The sequence below is a fragment of the Lagopus leucura genome, unplaced genomic scaffold (assembly GCF_019238085.1).
Source record: "Lagopus leucura isolate 7727_CA_CO unplaced genomic scaffold, USGS_WTPT01 Super-Scaffold_810, whole genome shotgun sequence".
Classification (NCBI taxonomy): domain Eukaryota; kingdom Metazoa; phylum Chordata; class Aves; order Galliformes; family Phasianidae; genus Lagopus; species Lagopus leucura.
In genome coordinates this window covers 2,426,445-2,454,381 of record NW_024962261.1, presented here as the reverse complement: position 1 = coordinate 2,454,381, position 27,937 = coordinate 2,426,445, and the positions used below count along the sequence as shown (strand labels likewise).

General features: G+C 36.4%; 1 protein-coding gene across 2 annotated transcripts in view; it reads right to left on the bottom strand.

The window, feature by feature from the left end:
• Positions 1–27,937, bottom strand: part of XRCC4 (X-ray repair cross complementing 4) — a 175,405-nt gene that overhangs the window by 76,195 nt on the left and 71,273 nt on the right. For both annotated transcript variants that reach the window (XM_042866187.1, XM_042866188.1), the window contains exons 4-6: positions 22,393–22,559; positions 15,616–15,768; positions 14,880–14,983 (exon numbers count right to left, since the gene is read on the bottom strand). In XM_042866187.1, the coding sequence (XP_042722121.1) occupies positions 14,880–14,983; positions 15,616–15,768; positions 22,393–22,559 (424 nt within the window). The remainder of the gene's footprint in view (positions 1–14,879; positions 14,984–15,615; positions 15,769–22,392; positions 22,560–27,937) is intronic.

Here is a 27,937-nt window from a genome sequence, read left to right as displayed (position 1 = left end):
AAAATATAAACATCTCCTGAAAGTGCCTGCTTATCTGGATGCTCAGCATAGCTCTTTAATATCTGTCACTTCAAAGTACACAGGAACACTCACAGAGTAGGCCTTTCTTTGTACGTAAAAGTACCTTTAATTTCCCTAAACATCAGTCAAGGCTCACAAGCAAGGCACACACTGAGGGATGACACACTACCCTCTGTGGGGTTACTGCATCTCTTCCGTCATTACTAATGTTGTCTTAGGCTATGAGCAGGGAAACAGTAAACCAGCTCCTCTTCTCCACAGCTTTATCGCTACCTCCCTGAAGACCGAGCGAGCTTAAGGTAGGCAAAGCCCTTCTCCCCTCAAGAGGCAATGGGAAGATGCTTCTTCTCGAAGTAAGGTGCAATTTTCAATTCTTACTTTCCTAGATTATTGTAATATAATTATGGCACAAAGCTAGTCAGGAAGTACTCAGATATTTAAACATCTTTTTGATGTTAATGTGCCTAGAAAGAGGTCTCTTTCACAAGGCACTTCCTAATGCAAATGCTATAGCCAAGTACAGAATAAAACATCACTGAGCAACCCAGCAGCCTAAAATCTAATATAATTCATTCACAGAACCACTAATGAGAGGTCATTTACAATTTTGACCTTGTGGATGCTTTTTGAAAGCAACTGACATCAAATCTCACTATTTAATTTGAGGGAAATTGAAAGAACTGATAGCACTAAAAAAATTCTCATTGAGAATCTTGTCATTCCTGCCACATTTCACAGACAACAGACACTGTGACACGATTCACAACTGTGACTTCACCCTTGGTCTGGTTTAGTCATGCCATCAGAAAGCAACAGCTTGGGTCAGGTTCTCAGTGTAATTGCTATGCAGCAACAACACCTTTCATTTCATTCTCAAAAAAATTAGTTTTGATGTAGGCAAGTGGGAAATGGAAGGTCGTACGTCCATCATTTACTACTCACTTCCATCTGAGTCCACAGAGAACACGCAGATTTATTCATGTCACAATTACCAGAAGTTTTTATAAACACCTTTAACATCTCCTTAGAAGCTGAAAGCATCAAGTAGTTCTTGAAAATATAAACTAGAAATTCCAGGAGGAAAACAGCTCTCTATTCTCCACTTCGATGAAAAGATAAATTATTCCCATACAAAGAGTTTCATCTGCAAAAGCTAAGTGCAAAATAGGAGCTTATCTCTCTTGGGCAACTGAAGGTGATGTGTACTTAATTTTCTTCTCCATCCCTGGGGCAACTTGACCTTGTTCAGTGATTTGTTAATATTTTCACTCCTGACAAACACTTGGCAGAACAAGTTTCTGAAGTTCTAGTTTAATAATATTTTTAAGCATGGAGGGGGGGTGAGAGGGGGGGCAGAACAGGCATTAACAAAAGTACAAGGAAAATAAGGCATTTCATGAGAGAACAAATGACAGAAGCACACTGTAGCAGTTGAAAATGCACTCAATCTAAAAGCTCATCCACACTTTACATCTAGTCCTTGAATGTGTTGGAGTGCCACCAGAGGATGACCACAAAAACATTACAAAGGATGGAATACCTCTCCTGCAAGGACAGGTTGAGAGCCAAGACTGTTCAGCCTGGAGAAGAGAAGGCTTTGGGGAGACCTGAGAATAGCCTTTCAGTGAAGGGTGGCTATAAGAAAGAAGGGGACAGACTCATTAGCAGGGCCTGTTGTGATAGGACAAGGGGAAACAGTTTCAAACTCAAGGAGGGGAGGCTTAGATTGGATAGAAAAAAAGGCATTTCAACTCCAATGGCGGCATACTACTGCATACAAGCTGCACTAAACAAAATGATCATTTCAGTAACATTTCTGAAAACCTGCCACTTGTTTTTTCCACACAACCCTAACACTCTGAAGACAAGAGTCTTGCCAGTGGAAATCAGTGATAAATCACCATTCATTTACCTCAGTGCGCTCATTCAGCCAGGGTTCTTGGCTTAAACTGGGTGCTGTATCCACATGATAACTCACCTGTTAGTAGCATAAATTTATTTTAAACAATTGGGCTAAGGTATACCAGTTAGAATTTTCTTTTTAAAATCAAGTTAGCTGGCAACATTTGAGTTGGTCATTTTTGCTGAACAAAACTGGATTCAATTCAGAAACAACTTACCAGAAGCTTCAGTTGGAGGATAAATATCATGTTTTTAACCCCCCGCATAAAGAATCACTTCTCTCCAAACTACTGCACAAACACATACTCCTGTTTTGTAGGGATGTTTATTAAGCACACCTTGCTACACAGTTGGAAACAAGTGAGCACTAGGTACTGTGACTCAGATTTGCTGTTAAATAAGGAAATCAGGGAATTGTGTTCTCAGGCAGCCTACAATCTGCCTCAGTTAAAGCAAACTGTGAATAAGTGACAGACCTTTGCCAAGGACTGAGATGAATAGAATGCTTTAAATGCTAATTTGAAGGAAGGAGCAGTGTTTGAATAAGCTGTGGATAAGGATTCATCTTTGAATGGAGATGAAAGCTGATGCCAAGCAACTAATACACAAGACGATCTAAGGCAGGTGATTTTGTCAAATGAAAGCTCTTTTTGCCAAGCTTTGTTTAACACTGTGGCTACAGGCAAAGTGACCTGTTGTGCTGTGTTGCACTTCTACCCCAACAAAAGCAGTCAGGTAATAACCATAGACATTGCGGACCTACAAATAGTTATATTCTAGCCATCTCAAGGTTTATTTTTAAAATAAATGGGCAAACATATCCTGCATCCAGCACCAAGTATCCTATTGGTAACACCAATTTTGTTTTATGTGTCAACATTTCTTTTTTTCCAAAAATACCTAGAAAAAAATCTGCAGAGCTTTCACATCTAAAAATCCAAAATCACGGAAGACCAGGACAAACATTCTACTCAAAAAAGTATATCCAATGACTCATAAAAGGTAACTGATGTTGAGAATCAGCAATTCAGTAAGCTATTCTGGAAGGTTCACCCCTTTAAGCTCTTCTTCTTAGCGCACATACTCCTGCAATTAGATTCCCTAGCATAAAATTTATTCGAATATACGTCAATATATGAAATCATATTGGCTATCTGCTTCATTTACAATTCCTTTGGCATGCATTGATTTAGGATACAAGAAGCCAGCAACTCACTTCTCAGAGAGCTGTCCGAAATTTTTGCTATGACACATACTCCTTCCATGTCTCCTCAGCTGTGGGAAGTGACTAAGTGGCTCTATAATCTACGTTGTTCCTTCACATCTTAAAGAAAGAATATAATAGCAAAAACCCCTTCATTTCTATCAAAATTCATGAAGACTTGTTTAAATGAAATGACTGCAAAAAATATGTCTTTTGACTTTAAGCAGGAGTGATGAGCTACTAGAGACGCATTTAGTTATCAATACTGTTTCTAAGAAAGACCAGGTTTTCTGTGTAACTACAGAAATTAATATTCGCTGAGATGTAATGAAGTAAACTGCCTTCAAGGACAGAAAATGCTTCACTTTGAATGCAAATTTTCATATATTTTGTTTTAAATTATTCTAAAATCTTCATCAAATAAGGTGCATTCACATAACATGAAAATGCTTAATGCTATTTTAATTTTGTTTCATCAACTGAGAGTGCTAGAATTCCCATACCACTCTTATGCAAGGACTACAGGAGGTTACAAATTAGATTAACAACTCTGCTTTACATGGTGCAACTTGAAGCTCATACTCCAATGGCTTTCAAATCACCTGCCACACATTTCCCAGGAAGGGTCTTAAGGAAATTGCTGTCAATCAGATATTCATGACCTGACCCTTCTCTCTTAGAAACCTAAGTAATGTGTATCCTTGTGAGAATTTGACTCATGGCCATAGATTAAAAGAGTCATTTTTTTCTGACTGAGACAGTAGCTCATAGAGCCCAAACAAGCCATGCTTTTCCCTTACTGACTTGGAGATAGCTGTAACATACAGAATCAGTGCATGGAAGTCTAGAGAATAACATGTACAAGCAGAATCAATAGTTTAGAGAAACAAACAAACATGGCAGATCAAAAGTCTCCATTACTGGAACAGAGTTGGGTGTAGAAGCACACTCCCATAGCTTCAGACTACTTTCCTTCTTGAAATAAGTAGATTCCTTACAGATATGTGGTTAAGAGGAGAAGAAATAGCCAGCAGCTTAAAATGTTGATTATACTCTCCATACACTCCATAATGCTAGTTCTAATTAATATTCCTTAAAAGAAAAAAGACCCCACAAACACACATTTAAAAATAGGTACCTGTTTTAATTTATATTTAGCTATCCAAATATGTCCATAAATTCATAGAAGAATGGCTACAGAAGTATTGAGCAGCTCACTAACCAACCCAACATTCTTTGGATGAAGAGAGTAGTAGTGTGTTTCTTTTTCACACTTGGTAATGAATATAAGTTATAAATGAATTGTTTTAAGAAGGTCTTAAGATAGATGATCTATAGGATAATTTTATGAAGTACAAAGGAAGAAAAGGTTGGCATCTTGCCTCTGGAGATAGCTTATTGGGAAAAATTTAAATGAGTGAGGAATACAAAAGAAGACCCAGTGACTTCAGTATGATAATTAGTCTTAGGCGGTCATGATCACACCCACTAACTGCTATCTCACATTAGTTAAGACTTGTCACTAGTTAAGAGATGTGAACTGGGGATAAAAAGTTTCAGAAGATCATTTCTCTAATATTGTGTTTATTTAAATCTATTCTTTATTAAGAAAAGTTAGGTCTTCAGTTTCTAAGACAGAAGAGTCATATCCAGAGTGAACGAACTTAATCATCATTTTATATGAATAATTAGGCATCAGGGATTTAATCTATTTAGAGTAAAAACAATCATGTATTAAAATACATACTGCAAAATATTAGAGGGCTTTTTTTACACCTTTCTTCTTATATGTGAAGCTCTGACTCCTGTGAATTAACTGTTGGCTATTCATAGAAGGTGTGAGGATCTGTCACATTATTTATGTCTTATGATAATTAAATAAATAAAACATAAATATGTGAGGAAAGGGAGGGATTTGTAAATGTAAGAATGTACATTCTCTTTCTCTGTTCTCCATCAAATTAATACAAAAATAGAAGACAGAGTTTATCAGTTTATCATATTCTCAATTGGGCATCATTCCCATTAATTTATACAGTAAGTCAAAACTACTAAGATGCTGCTGGCAGCTTTAGATTTGAAAACATCTCTTTCCTCCATCAGGTCACACTTGAATAAAGCTGTCTCTCAGAGTATGTAACATAATATTTGATCTTCTCTAAGAAAAGCTTTTTAAATAATATCTTCTTTATGAGTTAATTTTGCCTGTTGGCGAAAAGGAGTATAAATCAACAAGCTTGGGTTAAACTTTGAAAACAAGCAGACTATACAAATATTAATAACTTTAAAAATGACGCAGTGATAATTAGACTTCATTTATCTACAGTCTCTGAATTATTTTAAAGCCATTTTTTCATTTCCCACTAAGATTTTACAAATGTACAATATTTTACATGAAACTTGTATGGCAATGCATGTAGGGTTATGCAGACTGAAGAAAGCTGTCCTGAAAGAGAGCCTTTCATCATTACAATGAAAAGAAGTTTCTCAGTTTTCCAGCGTAATGCTCGACAAAACTGCCATCCAAGAAATCTAACATTGTATAAAACTTTTTCTGTGGATTTGCAAATTGAGCTTTTATCAACTAAAGCACCTTGTCCTAAAACAATTTTTGTCCCTATATCATTTCACTCTCAACAGTTTTTAAACTGAAATATGTGCTACTTTTAAAATAAAACCTAAAGGATAAAAAGGAAATGATTTGTGACTGAATCTGTCACTTGAGATGTACATAGACAGTAACAATGCTCAGTAAAACAATAAAGATAAAGGAGAAAAGAAGGAGGAAAGAAGGAAAAAATAAAACTCCCATACAGCAATCTATGTATTACATTTGCAAGCTTTAGCCTACAGAGCAAAAGGATTTTCTCCTTCTTAATCAAAGTCTTTTTAAAGGACAAAAAGGAAAAAAAAGTCATTTTCTATTCTTATTTTACATAGTAGGAATGTTTTGCATGTTTCTGTAGGTCTGAATTAAGTTTCTAGTCAAATACTTATGGGATATCAGGATACAAATATTGGGTACAAGAAGCATACCCAATTGGAGAAGCTAACTCTTCAGTCTAGCAAATACGTACCAGAACCAGAGCATAAAGTCAGGTTGAGAAAAAGTCAAGTTAAATCAAGTAAAATGAAGTAAAGATGCATACTTTCACCTGTACCAGAAATAAATCAAGGAAATTGCCATATGTTATAGTACAATCTTCAGTATCCCAGCTGTTAATCAAGATACACTGCTTGCAGTGTCAAATAAGACATTGTAATACAGATAGGAAGTAATTTAAGAGAATGTTAGACAGGTAGCCTGAGTAAATGCCTTTCTGGTATTTTTTGCTAGGTAACAGAAACATTTTAACTTCAGAACTGGAAGCTTGTTATTGTACCTAAAATTAACGTAAGTAAAAAGCAGTGGAAAATTTCGGTTGCTTGTGTTACCACCAGTCATGACGAAACACATGTGAAGCACAATGTATGTCATCTATACATATTAAAATGGGAAGAGATGTTTTAAGTTATGCACATAGCCAGAAGTTTCAAGTTAAGCCAGGAAACTTAGCTTGAATGTGCTCCTTGCTGAACACAGAATTCCCAGGTCTGCAAGAGTCAGCAGCATCCGGGCTTTGTTTGTTGCCACTGATAGGCAGACTATTCAACAGGTAAAGATAAGAGCTTTTATCCAAACATTCAGCGTTATAGAAACTCACTATCAGTACTCCTGCAGGAGCTATTTTTCTCAAGAACCAATGCTTCTCTTGATGAAAGAACATTTCTCCATGAGTTGATACTGCTAAAACCAAGACAAATCCTTCTAAAGTATGTCCATATTTCCAAGTGAGAAAAGAACACAAATGTATTGTGTTATTATCATGTGAATTGTTTTATTTGATTTCTACATAATATGAAAAAATATTTGATGTCTTGCCTTCCTCTCTGAATTATCTACATTTTAAAACCATTCAGCCATAAAAGCAAATACCTGTCATTGTAAACATGCAAGAAAACTACCATAAATAAATGATGTGAACTGAAAATAAAATGAAAAATATTAAATTAGGCACTATAAGAATGTATGCTAAAGACAGACCATATCACAATAAAAAACATCAGAAATAAAATAAAAAGTCTCTATTTGTTTTACTTTTCCACAATGACGCTCAAGAGGGAAAATGAACCTCTGCCTGTACCTCCATGTAAACCAATTTATGACCTGCAACTCTAAGAATTTTTTAAACCAGGTCCATGGTATGAGTGCACAATGAATCAGGTGCTGCATATGTAAAAATAAAATAATGTTGTTACTGTATGTTGCATTCTACTTTTTCTATCTTCTGTAGTACATGTACTGAAGTATATTTTGGTAAAAGAATAATAATTATCACTAATTTTTAAATACAACAGATCCCCAGAAGACCATTATGCTGGATACTAAACAAATGCATAAAGAGTCAGTACTCTAAGAGCACAAGAACAAACAACATTATTAGAATGGGGAATAACACAAGAAGGTTGCTGATCACTAGCAAAAGTTTCCAATTTACTTGATAAACAGTTGCTTTTTAACTATTTACTGAAGGAAGATAAAACAGTGAAGGGGTATTAGTAGCACTATTCTAGCACCACTAATGCTCTGATTTCACAACTGATGAATTACATTCTCTTCCAATGTGAGTTGAAATAGGTCTTCTGTAGTTCACGAAGGATAGAAAACAAAAAAAGGGTCATACTGAAATAATGCTGCCTGGCAGATGGTCAAGTTACAGGATTTTGCAAAGGAAATCAGTATCAGAATGTGCATGTCCAGTGAAAATGTACATCCAGTCACAGAATTTATGTCAAGCTGTTCTCTAATTGCAGCCTGTTTGGTACATGTCAGATTGTTGTGAAATACGAGCAAGAACAGAAGGAGGCTCGACCTTGCCTTTACCTGTCCCATAGGAACTCATCAGTACTCACAAAGATACAATGAGCATTTATATCACTGACTCTTTTTTTTTTCTTCTAATGCAGTTTTTTAAATGATTGGAACTTCAAGTTATTTGTTAATGTGTACAGGGATATATAAAACCCAAAGTAAAAACGTACAGTAATTCCACCCAGCTCCAAATTTATAATATAGCACTATGTAAACCATCTTTGTTACTATGTGGGGAGACAAAATACAGCAATATGCATAGAAGTGCACTATACGTGGACTTTAAATCTGTAATGATTCTAAAATTCACCTTACAATTAAACTTGAATCTGACACTTAAAGTGGCAATGATTCCAACAGAACCTTAATTACACATTAAAAAAATACAGCCCACCAAAGAAGCAGAGTTCCTTTATACTTAACATTAAGTAGTGTGTTGCCAATGCACAAGTCAAAAAAAAAAAAAAAGTTTTTATTCTTGATACTAGATAATGCCATTGCTTCTAACCTACAGTGTGGTGACTCGTTTGATCAGTAATGAAAAAGTAATCCACAGTAGTATTGTCAAGGCATAAATCTATTAATATTATATCATTGTGATTCTGTACCCTCCCCTGAATATATTGATTCATTGAAAGGCAACCATACTCAGCTACGTTACTTCATGTACTGACACATGTATACTAAGAAGTATAGCTGTACACACTTTTGATAATTTTCAGAATGATATTTTAAAGTAAAACCTTAATAATGCCTCTCAGTATAATATTTGTAACAGATTTTTTAAAGAGACACGGAACACTGCCATTTTTCCTTTGACAGTATTTTGACCAGGATATGTGGTATAACATGGATGGGAAGCTGCTGGGCAAGCATAGACATCTTACATGCATAAAAACATCAGGTTATGGAAAAAAAGTGGATCTGTAGCAATGTTTCAGATAAACAGCTTTAAGGGAAAGGGAAATGAGATTATTCTTTCAGACTAGCCATTTCCAATTATAGCTTGACAAAAAAAATAAATTAAAATAATAATTTAAGCCCAGAGTCAATTAAAATGTCCAAGTTCTAAAACTACTTAAAATAGGCTTTGAAGAGGAAGCTTTGACAGATGGAACTTCAACCACACAGCACAGTTGGGTGCTGCTATAATAGGCATTTTTTAAAATAACTTTGATCAAAGCTTATTAACCAGAAGCATCAAGCTATTGGTGGCTTGGACTACACAAGAGAACTAATTAAACTTAAATGGCCATAGCCTCTTGAAGGCACAACATTTAATCCTTAAGCAAGACCGTAAATGAAGAAGAAGAGAATAGGTGCATATTAAAAAGTGAAAAATGGCAAGGTGCTCACTCTTATTTATTTTAGGCATTACTGAGAGCTTATTAGAACTAATTTGGTCCCCATAAGGAAACATTCAGAAATGTCTGAGTATTGTGAGTTCTAGAATTCACATGATATAGAACACTTCCATGTGGATGGCAGCAAGCACAGAACATAAAAATTCCATGCAAGGACCGTGAGGTCCTTCTGAATCCTAAAGAGCAATCACTTCCACCAATTTTAATATGAAGTATCACTAAGGATTCATGGGCAAGAGAAAATTAAGTAGAGAGAAAGCAAGCTGACTACAGATTGGTGCCCAGTAGCCTCTTTTAGACAGCCACAGTTAATAGCATTGTAACTGAAAATAAGAGCAATCAATTACAAATTTTTTTTTTTCTATTGCTTATCTTCTCCTGATACATTATCATTCACATCTATATAGAGTACAGTATATAATATCTACACCACAATTTCATCACATTCCTAGATAAAGGAATAACCATCCTTTCTCAGGTAATCTTCCAAACCCTGCAAAAAGGAAAACTTTTAGCCCTTGTCTACATTTCAGTTTCCTTGGAAGTAAGGAGAGAGGGTACTCAATACTTGTTTCTGTTTTAAAATCTTCCTGCCATACGGAGCACTGAAATATTTTTCACAGTTAACAAAAGGACTTCATTCATCTAACATAGACATGATTGCTAGTCATGACTTCAAATGTTGTTTTCTTAGTCTGATAGTCTTACTGTCTTTTTAAGCCTTCTAGGAGAAAGTACTCAGAGCTAGACCAAATAAGAGTAAAAATTATAATTGAAAACGAAATCGATGTGATGAACTCAGACCACAGCTGGTATGTTCTCTGGGCTGTCCTTAATTACAGTAAGTGTTTCTGCGTCACTCAGCAACAGAAGCTTCCTGCCTCGGTGTGTGGCTTCATGCTAACTGAGTCACCACATCAGTCTTGTGGGCTAACAGAAATACAGGGGTCAAAAAGACTGGCAATTTTCAGATTTTTTTTTTTTTTTTTTAAATTTTTAGTTTTAAACAGATCGTGTTAACAAAGGAATATAAAAAGATCTGAAGATCTTTCAAAGTCTTACCCCAATCAATATCTTGCTGTAATCTTTTCAAGCCTGCTCCAGATGCCTCTCATCTCTGTGTATATAATTCTTTCTGCCGTCATAGGACCCAAACAAGAATGATGAACCTTAAAACACCAGACACTTATCAAGCTAAACAAAATATCAGACCTCTGATTAAGGAGCAACCCTGGAAGGTACAAGCCTGGAAGCAGCATGTGAAGGAGGAGCTAAAGAAAAGAGATGGTGCTAAAGAGCACATCAGAAGTACCAAATGAGAGGAACCTATGAAGTTAGTGGAACTTTGATGAACTATCAATAGTTAAAGCAACAACCGTATCTCAGTTTTCCATGGCCCAGTTCTTATCTTACCAAACTTTAAAAAAACAAAATGAAAACAACCTCTACCCAGCCCCAGGAAACATCCAAATGTCCCTATTTCTGAAGAACTCTCCAATAGCAGGAGGATTTCCTTCCTGTCCTTCTAGAGGGGAAACTCTCTCCAACAGAAGTTCATAGCCATTTATAAGGACCTGGCACACCATTTCTAGCTGCTGCTTAAGAATTCACTAAAATGCAGTGAACATATGAGCTGATTGTGTTTTTCAGTCTTGTAATCACAATACTAACCAATGCACCAAAGAAATGTACCTCATGCACAAGTTGCATGAGAGCAAAGTTGTACAGAAAAATAGATGGCATTACTTATAAACCTTGTACTTCTTATAAATATCTTATGTTTTCCTGGGTGTTCTATTTACTAATAACTTGCAATCCAATTTAAATTTGGTCATCATTAATAGCATTAGTATGTGGACTTGAGACAATAATTAGCATATTTCAGTTGATTTTGGATCTAAGTCATGAAGTAGACTGCCATCGAAAAGCAAACCATAAATCATACCTTCTAATGTTACTACAAGTGCCAAACCTCTAAATTTTAAAGAAAACTTTTAGTTACAGATTAATCATTATTGTAGGAAAAATGTCCTTACACAACGTTTCTGCAAAGCTAAGCAGATAAATGCAACCAGCTGCTGCGCAGAAGTTGAAAACTTATCTGACAGCCTGGATGAAAGTTCAAGCGTGAGTAAATGTCTTTATGTAGATGAGAAAAGGAGGCTTTCTTCTACAATTCGACTGTTCATTGTATCACAGAATCACAAAATCATAGGGACTGGAAGGGATCTCTGGAGATCAAGTCCAATCTACCTGCTAAAGTAGGTTACAAGAAAGTGCCTAGACAGGTCTTGAGTATTTTCAGAGAAGGTGTCAAGTTGCAGTTAGTCAAGTTAATTAATAACAGCTGGATGGAAAGACCATCCATCACAGAGTCATCAAGGTTGGAAAAGACCTACAAGATCATCCAGTCCAACCATCCACCTATCACCAATAGTTCTCACTAAACCATAGCCCTTAAGACAACGTCCAAACATTCCTTGAACACCTCCAGCATCGGTGACTCCACCACCTCCCTGGGCAGCCCATTCCACTGCCCGATCACTCTTTCAGAGAAGTAGTATTTCCTGATGTCCACCCTGAATCTCCCCTGGTGCAGCTTGAAGCCATTCCCTCTAGATCTATCATCAATTACACGAGAACTAATTACACTAGAATTAATCTTCTATCATAATGTCTCACTTGCAGTTTCTTTTAGAACATGACTACAATGGCTGTCAAAACTTTGTCTCAGTATTTCATGTAAATCATTTGCCAGTCCCTTCAATGTCATCACTATGTTACTGTCCCCTTCTTTCAGGTCTGGATGCTCAAATTTGATGCATTCCTGTGTCAAGGGGCAAAGTCATATTTTTATTCAAAAATCACACAGTTCACTTGTATTCCACTTTTTTAAATCACTCATTGCTCATTCTTTATTCCCCAAAGTAGCCCCTACCAGCAGGTAGAACTGGGAAGACACAAACTTATAGCAGGTCAGGCAGAGACTATATGAACTAATGTGGCCAAGTTTTAAGCTGCAAGGTCAGGCACAGCACTGCTGCAGTCCCATAATGGGTGTGACATGAAGCAGGATGCAAAAGTTGTCCAACAAGCTCTTGGACTTGCTCTATGAGTCTGCAAGGGGAAGGCAAAGAGACAATACTCAGGGGTACCCATCTTTATGTAGTAAAAGGGACTGGACCAAGCAAAGCTTGAGAAATTGCTAGTCTTCTCAAGCAAAGAGTAGTAGCTATCAAAGCATTGCAAATCTTTGCATTACACTGTGTTAAGAGTACATGCAGTAAGATTACAGCCAGTGCTTCACAAATGCAAATTGGTTTATATAAATTATCTTCAACTTCATAATGTATAAATAAGAATGATAATTTTCCATTTGTATTATCAGATAGACATATTACCTTGTTTGAGAATCTATGTACCATCTACTAGGTTAATTTCCACATTCCAGTTTCTTGAACAAAATGTGGCACAGAATGATATCTTACAGAAGTCAAAATCCATTATTTTCTCTTTTTATCTTCTTCACCCTGTTGGAAATCTCATTACAGAACACACAAGTATCTAGATTGCATTCACCAGTTTCTGCACCTGCACAAGGATGGGAATTAACCATTTTTATTCTTTTTCTTGATATTTTTCTTCATTAAGACATGCTCTGACATTCGCCTCAGACCAACATCTGAGTCATACACGCGTAATTGAATATATCATTTAATTTACTTTTTCTTTCAGTCAATATTGGCAGCTGCTTTTCCAAATCACCAGGAATCCCTTAAGTGCTCCAAACATTCCAGAAAAAATGTACTAGAAACTAAGAAATAGTTCTTGCAATTGAAAGAACTCTTTAGTCGCTATCAAAGAACTATATCTCTCAAAGGCAACAGAAAGCACTTTTTTTTTTGTAACTTTTTAAATATCTGATATTTTAATCTGCCCGTCTACCTGATCATTCTAGGTGTATTAGGCATAACCATGGGGACTCCACGTTGACTTGTGTCAGCTTGCATTTCTCTAAGACAGGGCAGAAATAAATATAATTTTTCTCAGATAGTACAAGGAAACATGAGTTTTTTCTCTGTTTTCTTTCTTCCTAGGGATAGTATAGCTACAATACGGATGGCAACAGAGAAAGAAGATGACCATGATGGCAGCACTGAGGAGGAAAGTGAAAACTTTTTTTTTTTTTAATTTAACCCTCAATTTTAAGTTGAAACTTTAGTGAAAATAAAAATGCACTTGCTATTTTTTCCAGCAATACTGATCAGTTCAGATCCTCATTATAGCTTGAGCGGCAGAGTTTCGTTTCTGTTCTTTGAAATCATTTGTCTGTCCCAAACAGCTTCTCGAGCTAGTTAACTCCTATGAAACCTTTCAAAAGAATCAGTATTTTTTTACTTCCCTTGTGTTTTCACTAAGCAAGAAGTATTACTCTCAATGTTATCTGAGCTTACCAAAAATTACTCGAAATAAATGTTTTCTGAACTAAAGATCACATGCCAATACAAAACCATTTATTTTCATAGCTGTAGAATCTCTGCTTATTTTCTGCATTTGTCTGAAGCTCTGCCTGCTTTATATTAGATTAGAAAGTCCTCAACAAACAAACTTACGACTTACAAATTCTAATACCACTTCTGTCAGGGCCTTGGACATTTCTACTTCCCAATTGCATGCTAAACAGTTGTTTATTGTTCTTGATTACCTTCATCTATAGTAGAAATAGAAAGCACCAGTTGAAGAGCCTATTAGATCTGAGCAGAAGTTTATCATAACTATATGGCAAGTGCTATTGAAGTTTTAGAACTCTGATAGCATTCACCTTGCAGATTCTTACTACTTTGCAGAAAATTTCTTATGATTCACATATAAATATCTTATACTGTAGAGCGGGCTATTGTTGCCCACATACTTTACCAGTATGAGAAAACTCAGTCAAACTGAATTTTGTGAGCACCGTCACAAGGACAAAGGTTCATATGCAAGTTAAAATTAATTCTGCTATAAATACATTTTTATTCCATTTTATGATGCAAAATGAATGCACAGCTTTTATTTAATTAATTAATTAATTAATTGCAGTTAAACCTCTTCTCTTTCCCCTTTTTAAACATTGCTGAAACTTGATTTTACATTTTAGCAGTTACTGGATATGCATCAAGATTCCTGGAATTTAAAATTAAACTGTTGATAGTTCAGGTACCATTAGACTACAATTAGTTCTGCAAAGCATGCAATTTGTCATTTTGGAAGAAAAGACAGCACTTTCACTCATGCAATATGCATTTAAACTACCTCTCTTTAATTTGAATATGCCAGTATTATACTCTTCTCAAAGAGAGATATTTTTAAGGCTTACAGGTTGGCTTGTCATTGAGTAGCTTGTCAGGTAGTATTTTGTCTTCATTAGGGCTTATTTTTATGAAGCGATTGTTCTCCCCATTATATTCCCCAAAGACAGTACATTCTGCCTTACCTGATGGTAATGAGGACTGAATTAAATTTTCACTTTCTTCCTCAGTACTGCCATCATAGTCATCTTCTTTCTCTGTTGCCATCTGTGTTGTAGCTATACTACCACTAGGAAGAAAGGGAACAGAAAAAAAGTTCATATTCCCTCTACTATCTCTGACAAATGATCTTTTCTGAACTGTGTTAGAGACAATGCAAGTTGATACAAGTCAACATGGAGTCCCCAGAGTTATGCTTAATACACCTAGATTAATCAGGTTGAAGGACAGATTAGAAAAGCAGATATAAAACAAGGCTACATAAAAATGGTAAACAGAAGCATGTTGTAGCATAAGAAAAATTCTTAGTCTACTTTTAAAATTAAAAGCACATAAAAACATGGAAATTTAGATGTTTTTGTTTCCCAAAGAAGAAGAAGGATCAAAGAACTGGAGAAGAAAGCATACAAAAATACCACCTCTAGGAATGGCACAATGTTTGGAAAAATCAACTGCACCCTAATAGAATATTGTAGAGGAGAGATTCAATTAATATTTATTTATGTGCTATAGAGCCCAAAACAATATGCTGCTATTTGCAATAACTCTCCAAAGAATCCTCTGCTCTCATGAGTAACAGCACTGTTTGGATAACCAAGAACTTTGCCAGAAAGAACTATCATCCAATGCTATGGCTAAAGAAACAGAACCAAAACATGTGCCAGATGTGACACCAAGTGTCTCAGGGAAATCAGGAGATACCTTGTACATTGGGTATCCAGTGCAGATTCTTTAGCTTCATTCAACAATTTCTGCAAGTTTCTTATCTTCGTCTTCTTTTCATTCAGCACCAAAACAAACCGATTATAAAGATCTGCCTCCAGTTCTTCTTTAGCTTCTACACATTTTTCCAGCCTACAAGATAAAACAAACTGTTGCTTACCTTATGCATCACATCGTTTCTTTTTAAAAATTTGTGTGTATTTTGGAAGAAAATTCAGTTTTGAGGACAGCCTTCCTAATAAACTCCCATAATATACATTGCATAACTAGTTCAGCATCTTTCAACTGAAACAGGCCAGAAGCAGCTTCTTTCATAGAAATGTGCAATGAACTTCACTACCAGAAGAACAGCATTTTCATGGGGAAATTTTCTCTTTATATATATATATATTTAATAGATTCTTACACATCTCTCAGGCATCTCAAAGTTAAGTAGGCACAACTGCTCTTTCGTTTCAGTGCTGAATTCATAGAGTGGGCATTGCTTAGCAGGATACACATAATGAGATTACAAATAGATACAATTAAGCTTGACAGGCACCAAATCTGTCCTACATACTCTGACTTGAAACACACTTGAGAAGGAGAAAAAGAAAAATTTCCCCCAAAACAAAAAAATAAGAAACAGAACTCAGAGTCAGGCCAAGGCACCCAACATACACTCCAGGCCACTCATGCAGATACACCCACACAGATGTGGCTGATACAGATGTCGATTCACTTGTTTTTCATCAGCAACGGAGCGTGCCTTGCTCTGCTGAACAGCCGCGTGCAGAAACTCAGCAGGGCACTGGAGCAACACTTAATAGCACCAGTAATCCTTTTTTTCATTCAAAGGCAAAAAAACTAAAAACTCTAGTATGGTGGTCTCTATTTCCAAGAGATACAAAGCTGAAATCTTATGGGCAGTGGAAGCCATATTCCTGAACCAGTCAGAATTACTTGTTAGGATTAAATTTTTTACAAAATTATATGAAAATGGTTTTAAAGACATCAAGAATTTTCAGAGCGAAAAAAAATCTTTGTGTTTTTAAAAGTTTAATGTGCATCTGTAGGTAAGTGAATTTCAACAGAATGAAGGACAGTCGTTTTTTAAAATTAGGAATGTGTATATATACTGAGATACAGGAAAGGCAAAACTGGGATATAAATAAATACAAGAACACTGAAGAAAGTGACTTTCAATTAATGTTCATTATATATTAATGCTCATTTAGTTATTCCAGTATTTTATAACTTTTTTAATCCTTGGGTTGAACCCAAATATTTCAATAGCAGATGATAACAAGTAAACATCTTGATGATCTCTCTGATTAACATAACTACTTCTATTATTTCAAATAGTAATAACTTATAAACAGCATCCTTTTCACCAGTCTGTGCAAACATAGTGAAAAAAATTTAGAAGGGTTTTTTTGGAATTAAACACATATGCATAACAGATTTTAAAAATATTAATTTATAAGATAAAAAATTTCAACATACTTGCTATATAAATTCTGATTATTTCATTTGTAGATCAAAACCATATATGATGTAAGAAGAAAAACAGCAGAAAATAATCTCATGAAGTATTAAGCCTACAGTGCAGTGCTTTAGGGACACACTTGATAAATAATTCATCTAATTTAAATGCAAATAACAGAACATCATTACCATATAGATCGGTTCAATAATTCCTAAATGAAAGATCATACGTACTAATCAAGTATCAGGAGGCTTTCCACCTATTAAAGGAAAGTTAACTGTTTAGTGGTGAACAAACAGACAAAATATCAAAGCACAAAGGACCATAAAACCTAATACAGGGCCCAGGCATGCCTTGACTAACTCGCAGAAGAAGAAAGGTAAGGACAGGGATTGCCTCACACTTATCAAAGAAAAAGAGATTAAAAAAAATAAAATGCAATAATTGGGCAAATTGTCATTTACATGCTTGAAATTAAATACTTCCATACACTTAAAAATGGAAAATATATTTTTGTTCAGTATGGTGATCCTGGATGTATTAAGTGCTTCAGAAAACTCCCATCTCTCCTGCACAAACATTTTAAGTGAAGGAAGTGTTTATTGCTGTTCCTTTACTTTCCCCGTGAACTGGGCAACGGCAGAGCAGCTGAGGTTGATTCAAACTGCTACATTAAGACATTTTCATTGCTTGGCCAAAACGATGCCAAGTAAGATAACCCCAATGAAGTCCTTTGAATCCTGCAAAGTTATCTTCTGATGAAAATCCATGTAACAACCTCAATGGAGTACATTTGATACTGCCTGGACATTAAGAAGCATAGAAGCTATTGCAAGATTAGCTGGCTCCTTGATGCTCCAGAACAAAATTAGAGCATCTTAAAATACACACTCCCTGTATGCATGCAAGAAAATATTAAGTGTTCTTGTTGGAAGGACATAGCAGGTAAAATCAGGTAAAATCAACTTGTAGGATGCCATTACTTAATTATACATGAATATTTTCATTCAGGTCGACATACTTTTTCCTTTTTAAAAAAAAAAAAATGTTTAAAGGAATTCATGCATATATATATTCCTCACATACAGACATTTAACTGGCATAGCTTTCAACAAAATGGCAAGTGTGATATAGTTTCACAGTAATGATACACTTGCAAGTCATTTGGCTTTAAGTAATAACATTATGGGGCACACAATACCTAAAAATGTAGCAAACTTCTGCTGCTTGAGAACAGGGATGCACTGATTGTGATACAAATGTGTGTGTTCAAGGGGGTGGCTCTGGCTGCAGCTTGGTACAGCCTTTAGGATTCACTCAGGCATGCATTACCTGAATTATGTACCACTAAGCAAAGCTGGCTGGGTTTCATTGCAATACCTCATCAGTTACAAATACAACCTTTCATTGCAATTTGTCACATGCTCGTGCCTGTGTGTGATTTGTCTCACCAAAATACAATCTCCCTAGATCAAACAAAGGAGCTACTTATCTCAAAGACAACTTTCAAGTATAATGAAAATAAACAGCAGTTAATGGCTAGAATGGGGTGACTCTTATTTGCACGTGAATTGACTCTTATTTTCTACTTTTAAGATCTGTCTTTTATGCAAGTGCAGTGCTTTTGGTGAGCCAGTCATACAAGTCAATATCCATCTAAAAAATTGCACATGCTACACAAAACAGCTAGTATTAAGAATGGTTATCATGAGTAATTCAGAAAATAATGCACCTGTTCAGTCCTTCCGTACTGCCTAAATGCACAGATCATATATGCTTAATAAAAATTAGCATGAACTATGTAACTGGTTGACATTTATGCATTTTACACACTCAAATACTCGAAATATGCTACCTATGTATCCTTGTCATTCATGCTCTAAAATAATTGCTGCTCTCATGGCACCTTCTTACTACACTTCAGATTCACACCTCCCTTCCCCCAGCACTGGTGTTGGTATGGAATTTCAATGAGCTCTTGCTGAAGAGTCAATTTCAAGTGCCAAGCTACCTAAGCTGCATTTTTATAAGTTGTTTGTGGTTTAAACATATTGTCAGTATAGCTGACCACAACATCAATTTGTAGGTATTTTGATTTTGGTTTGTCTACCCTAATTTTAGATGCTTGATAAGAAATAAATATCACACACAAGTATTTAACTTATGCTTTATTCACCAACAAATTATTTTGTTAAAGGTTGTTACTGTTTTACATTTATTACCTTAATTATCTACATGAAATAAAAGCTACAGCTATCCTGCTTTGATACTTTAATTCATCTACCTCTGAGGTGTTCATACACACAGACTCACAAACAAACATACTGTTCTGCAACATAGTCAGAATAATCCTTTTGAAAATTTCTATAGCTTTTTTATTTCCAGCTTACCAGGTCCTGTCTTAGAAGTATTTATTTTATGTTTACAGATCAAAAGCAGCACAGTTCAGCTATCCAGAAACTTTAATACTGATGTTATCTACATACAGTCATTTCCTAAAAATAGGAAAAGCTTCTGCCAGGTAAAATCCTACCCTTCAATCACCAGAAGGACAAAGACAATGAAAATTAAAGATGGTGTATCTTCTGTCAGGAACGCTCAAAACATCAGACACCACACAGCTCTGAGTAGATAACCTAAGTAATTTAGCAATTTGAGGATGCAGACGATTTCTTTTCAAAAGGATTTTTAGTGTTATCCTGACTTTTTCCTTTATATGGACCTAAATCCCGAGGGAAGTGGCAGAAGCCATTCCTGGAGATGTCAGCAAACTGCTGACAATAGCAAGCCGTACACAAATGAGTGGATTATCTCATATACATGGGTCACTCTGAAAATAATGCTTCGTATTTATTTCTATGGAAATAACATAAGATACAAAGAGCGCAATAACACCACTCAACTTCTCAGCTACAAAACACTATTTGTCAGCATAGTCACCACCATTAGCTGTACATTTTCACTAGCAATGCACAAGAGCCTGCATGCTAGGATTGTAACAGCTGGCACCAGTGAAGGTGACCCACTTTTGTAACCACTGATGAAATGCACCACCCATCACCTCACTGTGCTCACATCCATTCTGTGGTCTCCATCAACATTCAGCAAGCATCAGTGAATGTTGATGGGTGCCATTCTTTTCCACATGGAAGAATGCAATGACACATTTTTGCTTCAACCACACTTCCATGTCAGACACCATTTTGTCAGACTCCCCCTTTGCTGCTATCTGTCATATGGAAGCAAAATATAGAAAATATAGTTAAATATTGGTAGGAAGGTTCAGTCTCTACTGCCATAGCACCAAAATCTGCCTCTGATGTCACAGGCAAACCTCATAAAGGAGACATTACTTTTGGAGCAGCTTGTACATTCAGACAATTGCCAACAGCAGACCAGGGTTGGCATTTAGTCTACAAACTGGTCACAAGGCAGATTTAACTTCTTGAATGAAACTTGTTAATCATTTTACTGAGGCTATGGAAAGAGCTTTCAGGAGAACCAGGAACACTAAAGAATTAGGATTTTTCGAAGCTGCTGAGCTGAGCTCATTAAAATTTTATGGCTGTCAGAAAATTAGAGTGGGAAAGCGGAAAAGAGGTGACTGAATTATTCCACCTAGTTCTCCATTCTTATTATTCTACCCAAATTGAACAAAAAAAGACCTTGCAAGTCTGCACTCTGTTTTGATTCTAATAATGTCCTGAAGTGAGCAACTTTAAGCAAAGTGAATTTGAGCTGATTTGCCTTGGTTTCAAGCAAGAGAGGGAGAGCTATTCTCCTACCATATGCTTCATACTTGTTTTTTTTTTTTTAATTCTCAACCACAAACGCAATACAGAATGTGAAACTTGAAATACTCTTGTGAGCAACCACAGGCAAAGATTTTGTGCAGATCCACTAAATTTTCAGCAACTTGGGCACAGCAACTGAGGCTAAAACAGAAATGAGGCAGCATAGTAAACTGGGCTGAGGCAAGAAAAAAAGAAGAGAAAAATCTAATGTTTGGACAAAAATTATTTTTATACTCTATTGAGGGGGCATGGTCAAAGTTTGATGATGGCACAACCTTCAGGATTTATTTTGAAAAATCATGTTTTTACTATTAAGATATAATCACACTAGAGAAAAATCAACATTTTTTCAAAGCCTTGAATACATTGCTTTACAGAGCAAAGGTTGTCAGGCAACTGCGAATTTTTCTTTGGGGTTACTCTTTAAAAGTGGTACACCACCATGGAAATTGATATAAGCACTAATGCCTATTACACATTAGTGTGTAACACAGTGCTGCATACTGGTTATACAATACACCATTGTTTGATACACTGTTAGGCTGCAAAACACTATTTAGGAAGGCCATATGCTTGTCAGGGAGATTGTCAGGAAAAAACTGTTACTCATTTTAATGAGAGAGAAACAAAGCTAACTCTTTCCAAAAGCTAGCTCTCCTTTTCAAGATAAATTAACACCAATTACCTACATGCTTTCATCAATCTTCCTAAACATGGTTCTTCAGATAAAACTACACAAAGCCAAGATAAATCTCTGACTTTTACATGCTAACCACTTTATACTAGCTAAAGTAGGCATAGATGACTTCACTGCAGTGTGCAGTACCAGGCAATTCAGATCATAAATGAAATGGTAATTAATGAAATAACCCGCATGGTTCTTTTTCCTATAACAGCATCCTCATTTTCTATTCTGGTTGCTTCCACAGACCAGATTAAAGCAATGGCAACTTCCTAACCAGTCAAAACTGTCAATGATTTGAAGTGCTAGCCATAAGCATTACAGAAGGGGAAGAAAAACACCGCCTTGCTGAGAAGAGTGGAAAGGATTCTGCAGAAAAGGGGACTTTGTTTTTCACAACATAAAGTTAAAAACAGCTTTAATGCAAGATCTGGGATATCAGTCTTATCTTTGACATAGGAAGAAGACCACATACGCTGCATTTAGGTGCAGAACTCTCCTTGATCAAAAAAATATCATGTGCATTTTTCATTATATGACTCAAAATGTATCCATCAGCAAAGCCCACACTGAATGGCTAGGTCGGAGTGGACCTCAAGGATCATTTAGTTCCAATTTTCCTGTCACGAGCAGGTTGCCCCCCACCAGATGATGCTGCCTAGGGCCCCACTCAACCCGACCCTGACTGCCTTCAGGGGTGAGTCATTCTCGGCTTCTCTAGGCAGTCCATGCCAGGGTCTCATCACCCTCTGAGTACTACAAATGTGTGTGATTTTCTCAAGAATGACTTGCGAACAGCCTTTCAAACTTACCTTTTCTCAACATCACTCAAATCACAGAAAAGCCTCTCATTTTCTTTTTGCAGGTGCTCATTTTTCACCTGGAGTCCTCCTAAGCAGTCCAGACAATAGCCAATCAGCTCTTTAACCACATCAGCTGGACGTGAAACTTTCTGTAGCTTCAGAGATCCAAGTCTAAACTAGGACAAAAGAAGAGACTGAGTTATTTCTTCTGTGAAGATCACAAAGCACCCCTCCAGAAAATTCACAAGTTTTGTAAGCATAGATATCAGAAATACTTCACAGTCCTCATGTTCAAAAGGATATATTTGTAACAAGAAGCAGCATGTGGAAGAATATACTTGCCATTATTTAAGCGGCTAACAATGTCTTACTGGACAACTGTCATTCAATTTGCACAGGAAGTAAACACTGACATGCCTTATAAAGGCAGGAAAAGCTGTACAGTACAGGAAGTGTAACATGACATAGCAAAAATTTGCTCCAGGACAGAACTCAGGTGGTCAGCAATATAAAGGTATAATCACAAGTTTTACAGAAGAGGCATGAGAGTGACAGGAGCTGAAAAACCTTACTGTGATGCTAGTATCGTTCTTGCTATTTGACCAATGAAATACATAATTTGCTGCCTGTTTTGGCAATTCCTGTATTAAAACAACCACAAAAATTAAAGATAAAACAAATGAACAGAAATTAGTTTTGATTTAATTAAAGTGGGTCTACAAATGCTCACCTATGATCCTTGCCTATACCTGATATACAGAAACTAGCCCCAAAGTTTTCCTATTTTCGGCTCAGTTGTAAAGCTCTTAGTAATAAGAAGTGACCTTCAATTAAATTGTTAGCCTCAATAATTCATTGAGATAAAAAGATGGGATCTATAACAAACAATTACATTTCTTCTGCAGTGAGGATGATATATAGGATGTACAAGAGGTCTGAACAGCTTTGTTCTGCCTGGTCTGGCAGGCAGAAGGTTGTTGTTTCTAACGTTTCTAAAGGAGGAATATCTCAGCCATATGCACAAAGCTCTATGAACCAAGCTACAAATACACACAGCTGGATGAAGATATAAATATGTACAACATGATTGGGGCAACTGACAGAAGTATACAGAGGCTGTGTGAATGTGGTTATACACATAATCAAATCAGGAATGAAAGACCTGACTGGTGCTCTTCTATAGGTATATGAAGGGGCTTCTGAAGTGCCTTCAGCTGCACTTCTTTTGCTGCTCAAGTACGCAGAAGCCATAGGAGGCACCACCATCTTTGCCTGATGTGAGAACAAGATAGCAAAAGAGCAAAACTACAGAAAGGCAGACTGGGCTGGACAGCATAAATCAGACTTTGGCCAGCAAAAACTACAGCAAAAACAGATCTTTTGGAAATGGAGGCACCAAAATGACTAGACTTTGATTGGAAATGCCTGCAGAAAGGTTGAGTACATGGAAGAAGGGGTCTTTTTGCACGTTCTGGAATCTTTAAAAAGATTCACAGCTCCTGTGGCCACTCCCTACAAATAGAACTATTGCACCTCCTTTCAATTTTAACTTGTCATTAACTTTTGAAAGATGTAAGTGGTAAGTGCTAGGGAATATTTCAGTCTGTGTTGTGGCACCTCATCTATTAAAAGCAGAATTACCTTTTCACACATTTTCTTCATTTTACTCAGAAAGGTAAAGCAAACATCTAAGAAAAAGTCATCCATGAAAAAAGAAGAGTAGCATTTGTTAACACTTTTTTTTTTTTTTTTTTTTTTTTTAAATAAGCTTTTCTTAATGCTGCTTTTAAAAATTAAGTTAACTACTACTATATATAATGGTCTGCTGAAAAAGGCCATGTAGGAATTGCTCACCAGGGGAATGTTTGAAGTAAATATCAGTCCTTCAGCTTAGATAAGATACTTAATCTGTGAAAGTCTCTGCAACAAATCATGATGCTTCTTCAATGAGTCTAATTAATCAGAAAAGATTTTGTTCCAAATTCTCGTCTGATTTTTCCTTTGAATTCACACGTATAGGGTCTGACTTAACTGTTTCCCTTTAGCTTACGTACATCTGATGGCTACAGATACAAAGATTCATTTCATTTATTTTTGGAAAACAGATTACATTATCAGTAACCCACAAAGTGACCTGTATTCCCTGGATATCACACTTGCTGTCTGACAGCATTAACGAAGATGGATATTTGCATAAAGGAAACTGCTTTTCATCACTTGCAAGCCACCATCACACTATACGGATAAAGAATTCACGCCACACTTTAGACCTAGCCACAAAGACAGAGAAGCATAGCAGCACGGATAAATAGAAACATGATCTTCTACTTACACAGTGGAGGAAGCAGCAAGAAGAGTATTCAGTTTTGTCTCATACTTTAATATAATCAGTTGAGATAGGATAAATGTAAGTATGTTTAATCAGGACAAATACACATTGTCTGACTTGCTGTTTACTCAGCGTTGGACAATAAAATATGAATATACCTAAAAGAGGTTAGTGGGAATGAATTTCAGCTGAAAGCTGGGTTCTGTTCACAATCAAAATCACAGCAAATACATGGCAGACATTTCACAAGTACACAATTATAAGCAAACTGTAGTTCAGCTTCTTAAGTGCATTATATAAGCTGATACTGCTTATGTCATATGGGGCTTTCTAATTGCAAACTATATCCTCAGCTTCACAGACCACTGCCACAAAATGACTTTTGAAGATCTGTAAGGAAAAACAGCATTCTTTCTACTACAAAAGCTGAATCACAGAATACCGTGCGTTGGGAGGGGACCATAACAGTCATTGAATCCAACTCCTGGCTCCACACAGACCACCCAAACCCAAACCTTGTCTATGAGAATCCTGCTCTCTGAGCCACGGCAGCTCGGGGCCGTGCCCACTGCCCTGTGGAGCTATGCCATGCCCAAAGCCCTCTGGGGCAGACCCTTTTCCTCACCCCCAGATACTCCCCCCAACACAGCTCCATGCCACTCCCTCAGGCCTGTTGCTGCCACAGAGCAGAGCTCAGCACTGCCCTCCGCTCCCTGTGAGGAGCTGCAGCCGCCATCAGGCTTCCCCTCAGCTTCTGTTCTCTGGGCTGGGCAAACCCAGGGGCTGCAGACACTCCTCACATCTCCTGCCCTCCAGGCCCTTCACTGTTTTTATAGAATTTTAGAACCTAGAGATACCAAAGCCAGCCTTTGGTCAAGCTACCATTTTGATGAACGCTGAAAAAGAAGAGGAGGAAGGTCAGGCTGCAGAGAGCAGAGCACATGGTGCTGCTGCTAACCCCTGACCAGAAGGTGTGGGTGGGACGTGAAGAATAAATGAGACATCATTTTGAGTGTTCATTTTAGAGTCTGATTGTCTTCTCAGAATAGTGCAATTGAAGGCAACACCTTATGCCTCCATACTGACACCATACCACATCACATTTTCTGCACATCAGTGCAGAAAAGCTCTGGATATTTAATATGGCCATTATTAAGCCAAAGGTAATGTGATTTGGAGACGTGGTTTTACTTTGCCACCTTCGTACAGAGTCTTACACATCCTGTACAGACAAGCCTTCGCAACTTGTTTCTTCAGCATGAAATTATTTGTTACAGCTAGCTACTACACTGACAACTTAACAAACAGAAATATTAGCACTAACAATAGAAACATTGTTATCTGAGCAAATTACAACTGATTGGCACTCAATGTGGTACAGAGCCTAGTGTTAAGAGGCTGATAAACCGTAAAAGGCAGCCAGATCAGCTTTGCTTCCAAAGCATGAAGGTAAACCATGAGCCATTTCTAAAACAGTACAAAGAAAACCAGGTCTCAGGGCAGTTTTGCTCTAAGGTCCTGCTGCAATTCCAAACTGGAAAGCAAAGTGGTAAAGGAGCAAATGCACAAAATAAAAAAAATTTAGAGCTGAGCATTTTGAATTCAGGACAGGCATATTCTGCAGTACTAAGACAGAATTCTCTTAAATTTGAATGCTTGGAGAAAAAAAGTCACAGAGAAATAAAAAAAAAAAAAAAAAGGAAAGTTTGTTTTTTTCTACATATTATTATTTTTTTCATAAGCACTTAAGAAATCATTCGTTTGTCCAAAAATACACTTGTGAAATTGGATAGAATCTTAGAATGATTCAGAAGTGGCTTAAGATTAGGATACCATAAAAACCAGTTAACTGTTTAGCATCTGTGGAGACAGGAGTTGCACTTCATGACGCTTATGGGTCCTATCCAACTTGGTTTATTTTACGATTCTCAAGTCCCTTGCAGAATACGGAAAGATCTTCCTTACTGTGTTGAGTGAAATGTCAACATCAACACTTCATTAAACTGATTTTACATACAACATATCTGATTTAGACTACATTCTCAAGGTGAATCTCATTTTGTAAATTCCTGGACGCTGCTGCTGCTCTGTAGATGTGTTCGTACTTCTTGCTGTTCTTGCAGCTGCTGCAGCTCTCTCTAACTTTGCATCATCTGCCTCTCACTTCCTCTTTCAGATAATTCAAGAAAACAATATGTAAAACAGTGAAGAATTGAACACTTAATTCTCACTGAGAATGACCAGATCTCAGGAGACAGCAAACTGACTGTAACTGATATACTGCTTCTCTTCAATATTTCCTTTATTGTTGGCTATTTTTGGTGTTGTTTGTTGGTGATTTTTTTTTGTTAGTTTCTAAAGATGCATTAATATGAATAGATAATAATTTAAAAAGTTGTGTCTTCTTTGTCAGAAATTACAGCCAGCATTTATTGATTAAATTTTAGAAATAAGGTCAACTATTAGATATTTGTAATAAAACCATCATTTTCCCATCACCTCTCACTCTGTCCAGACACTGTTCATCTTTTCAGAGGAATGAAGAAGTGTTTTCAACTACAAAGCAAAAACCATTCTGGCAGTAAACTGAAAAGCTTCTCAATTTTTTCTTTCTGTATTTTTAAAGCATTGGTATTTAAATGAAGAGGCCATGCTCAGAAAATATAGTGACATTAAAACACCTTCCAAGAATCTTTTCCATGGGAAAAGTTTGAAACTACATGAAAATTACTTGACTATAGAGACAGTAGACCTAGATTTCATTTTTCATTAAGAATACATATATGCTAAATGACATCTGCATCACTGCGTACCACCAGAACGGGAGGTATCATACCTGAGGCAGTAAGTACTGAAGGTCATGCACTGAAAGAAAACATCCATGCAGAAGTGTCTGAGAACTCTTTTCCAAAGTACAGTTTAAAACTAGAAACTAACACGGAAATAATTTTCAGTAGCAAGAATTTTTCATTATGACATACTGGTCTATGAGGAAAAAAATAAATAAATGGAAATTGTTACTGAATCTGCATTGCTTGCCACACTGTTAGTATCAGCAAATATACTTTCTAACAATATTTTTAATCCAAAATATATTTTGGAAATTCCATACTTCTAGAAGCTACAAAAAAAAACAAACCTAGATTTTGTTCCTTCTTATTCTGGCAGGCTGTAGGATGCTATATGGGCTGCCTCTCCTATTCGTTTTATATTCTTCATTCCTAA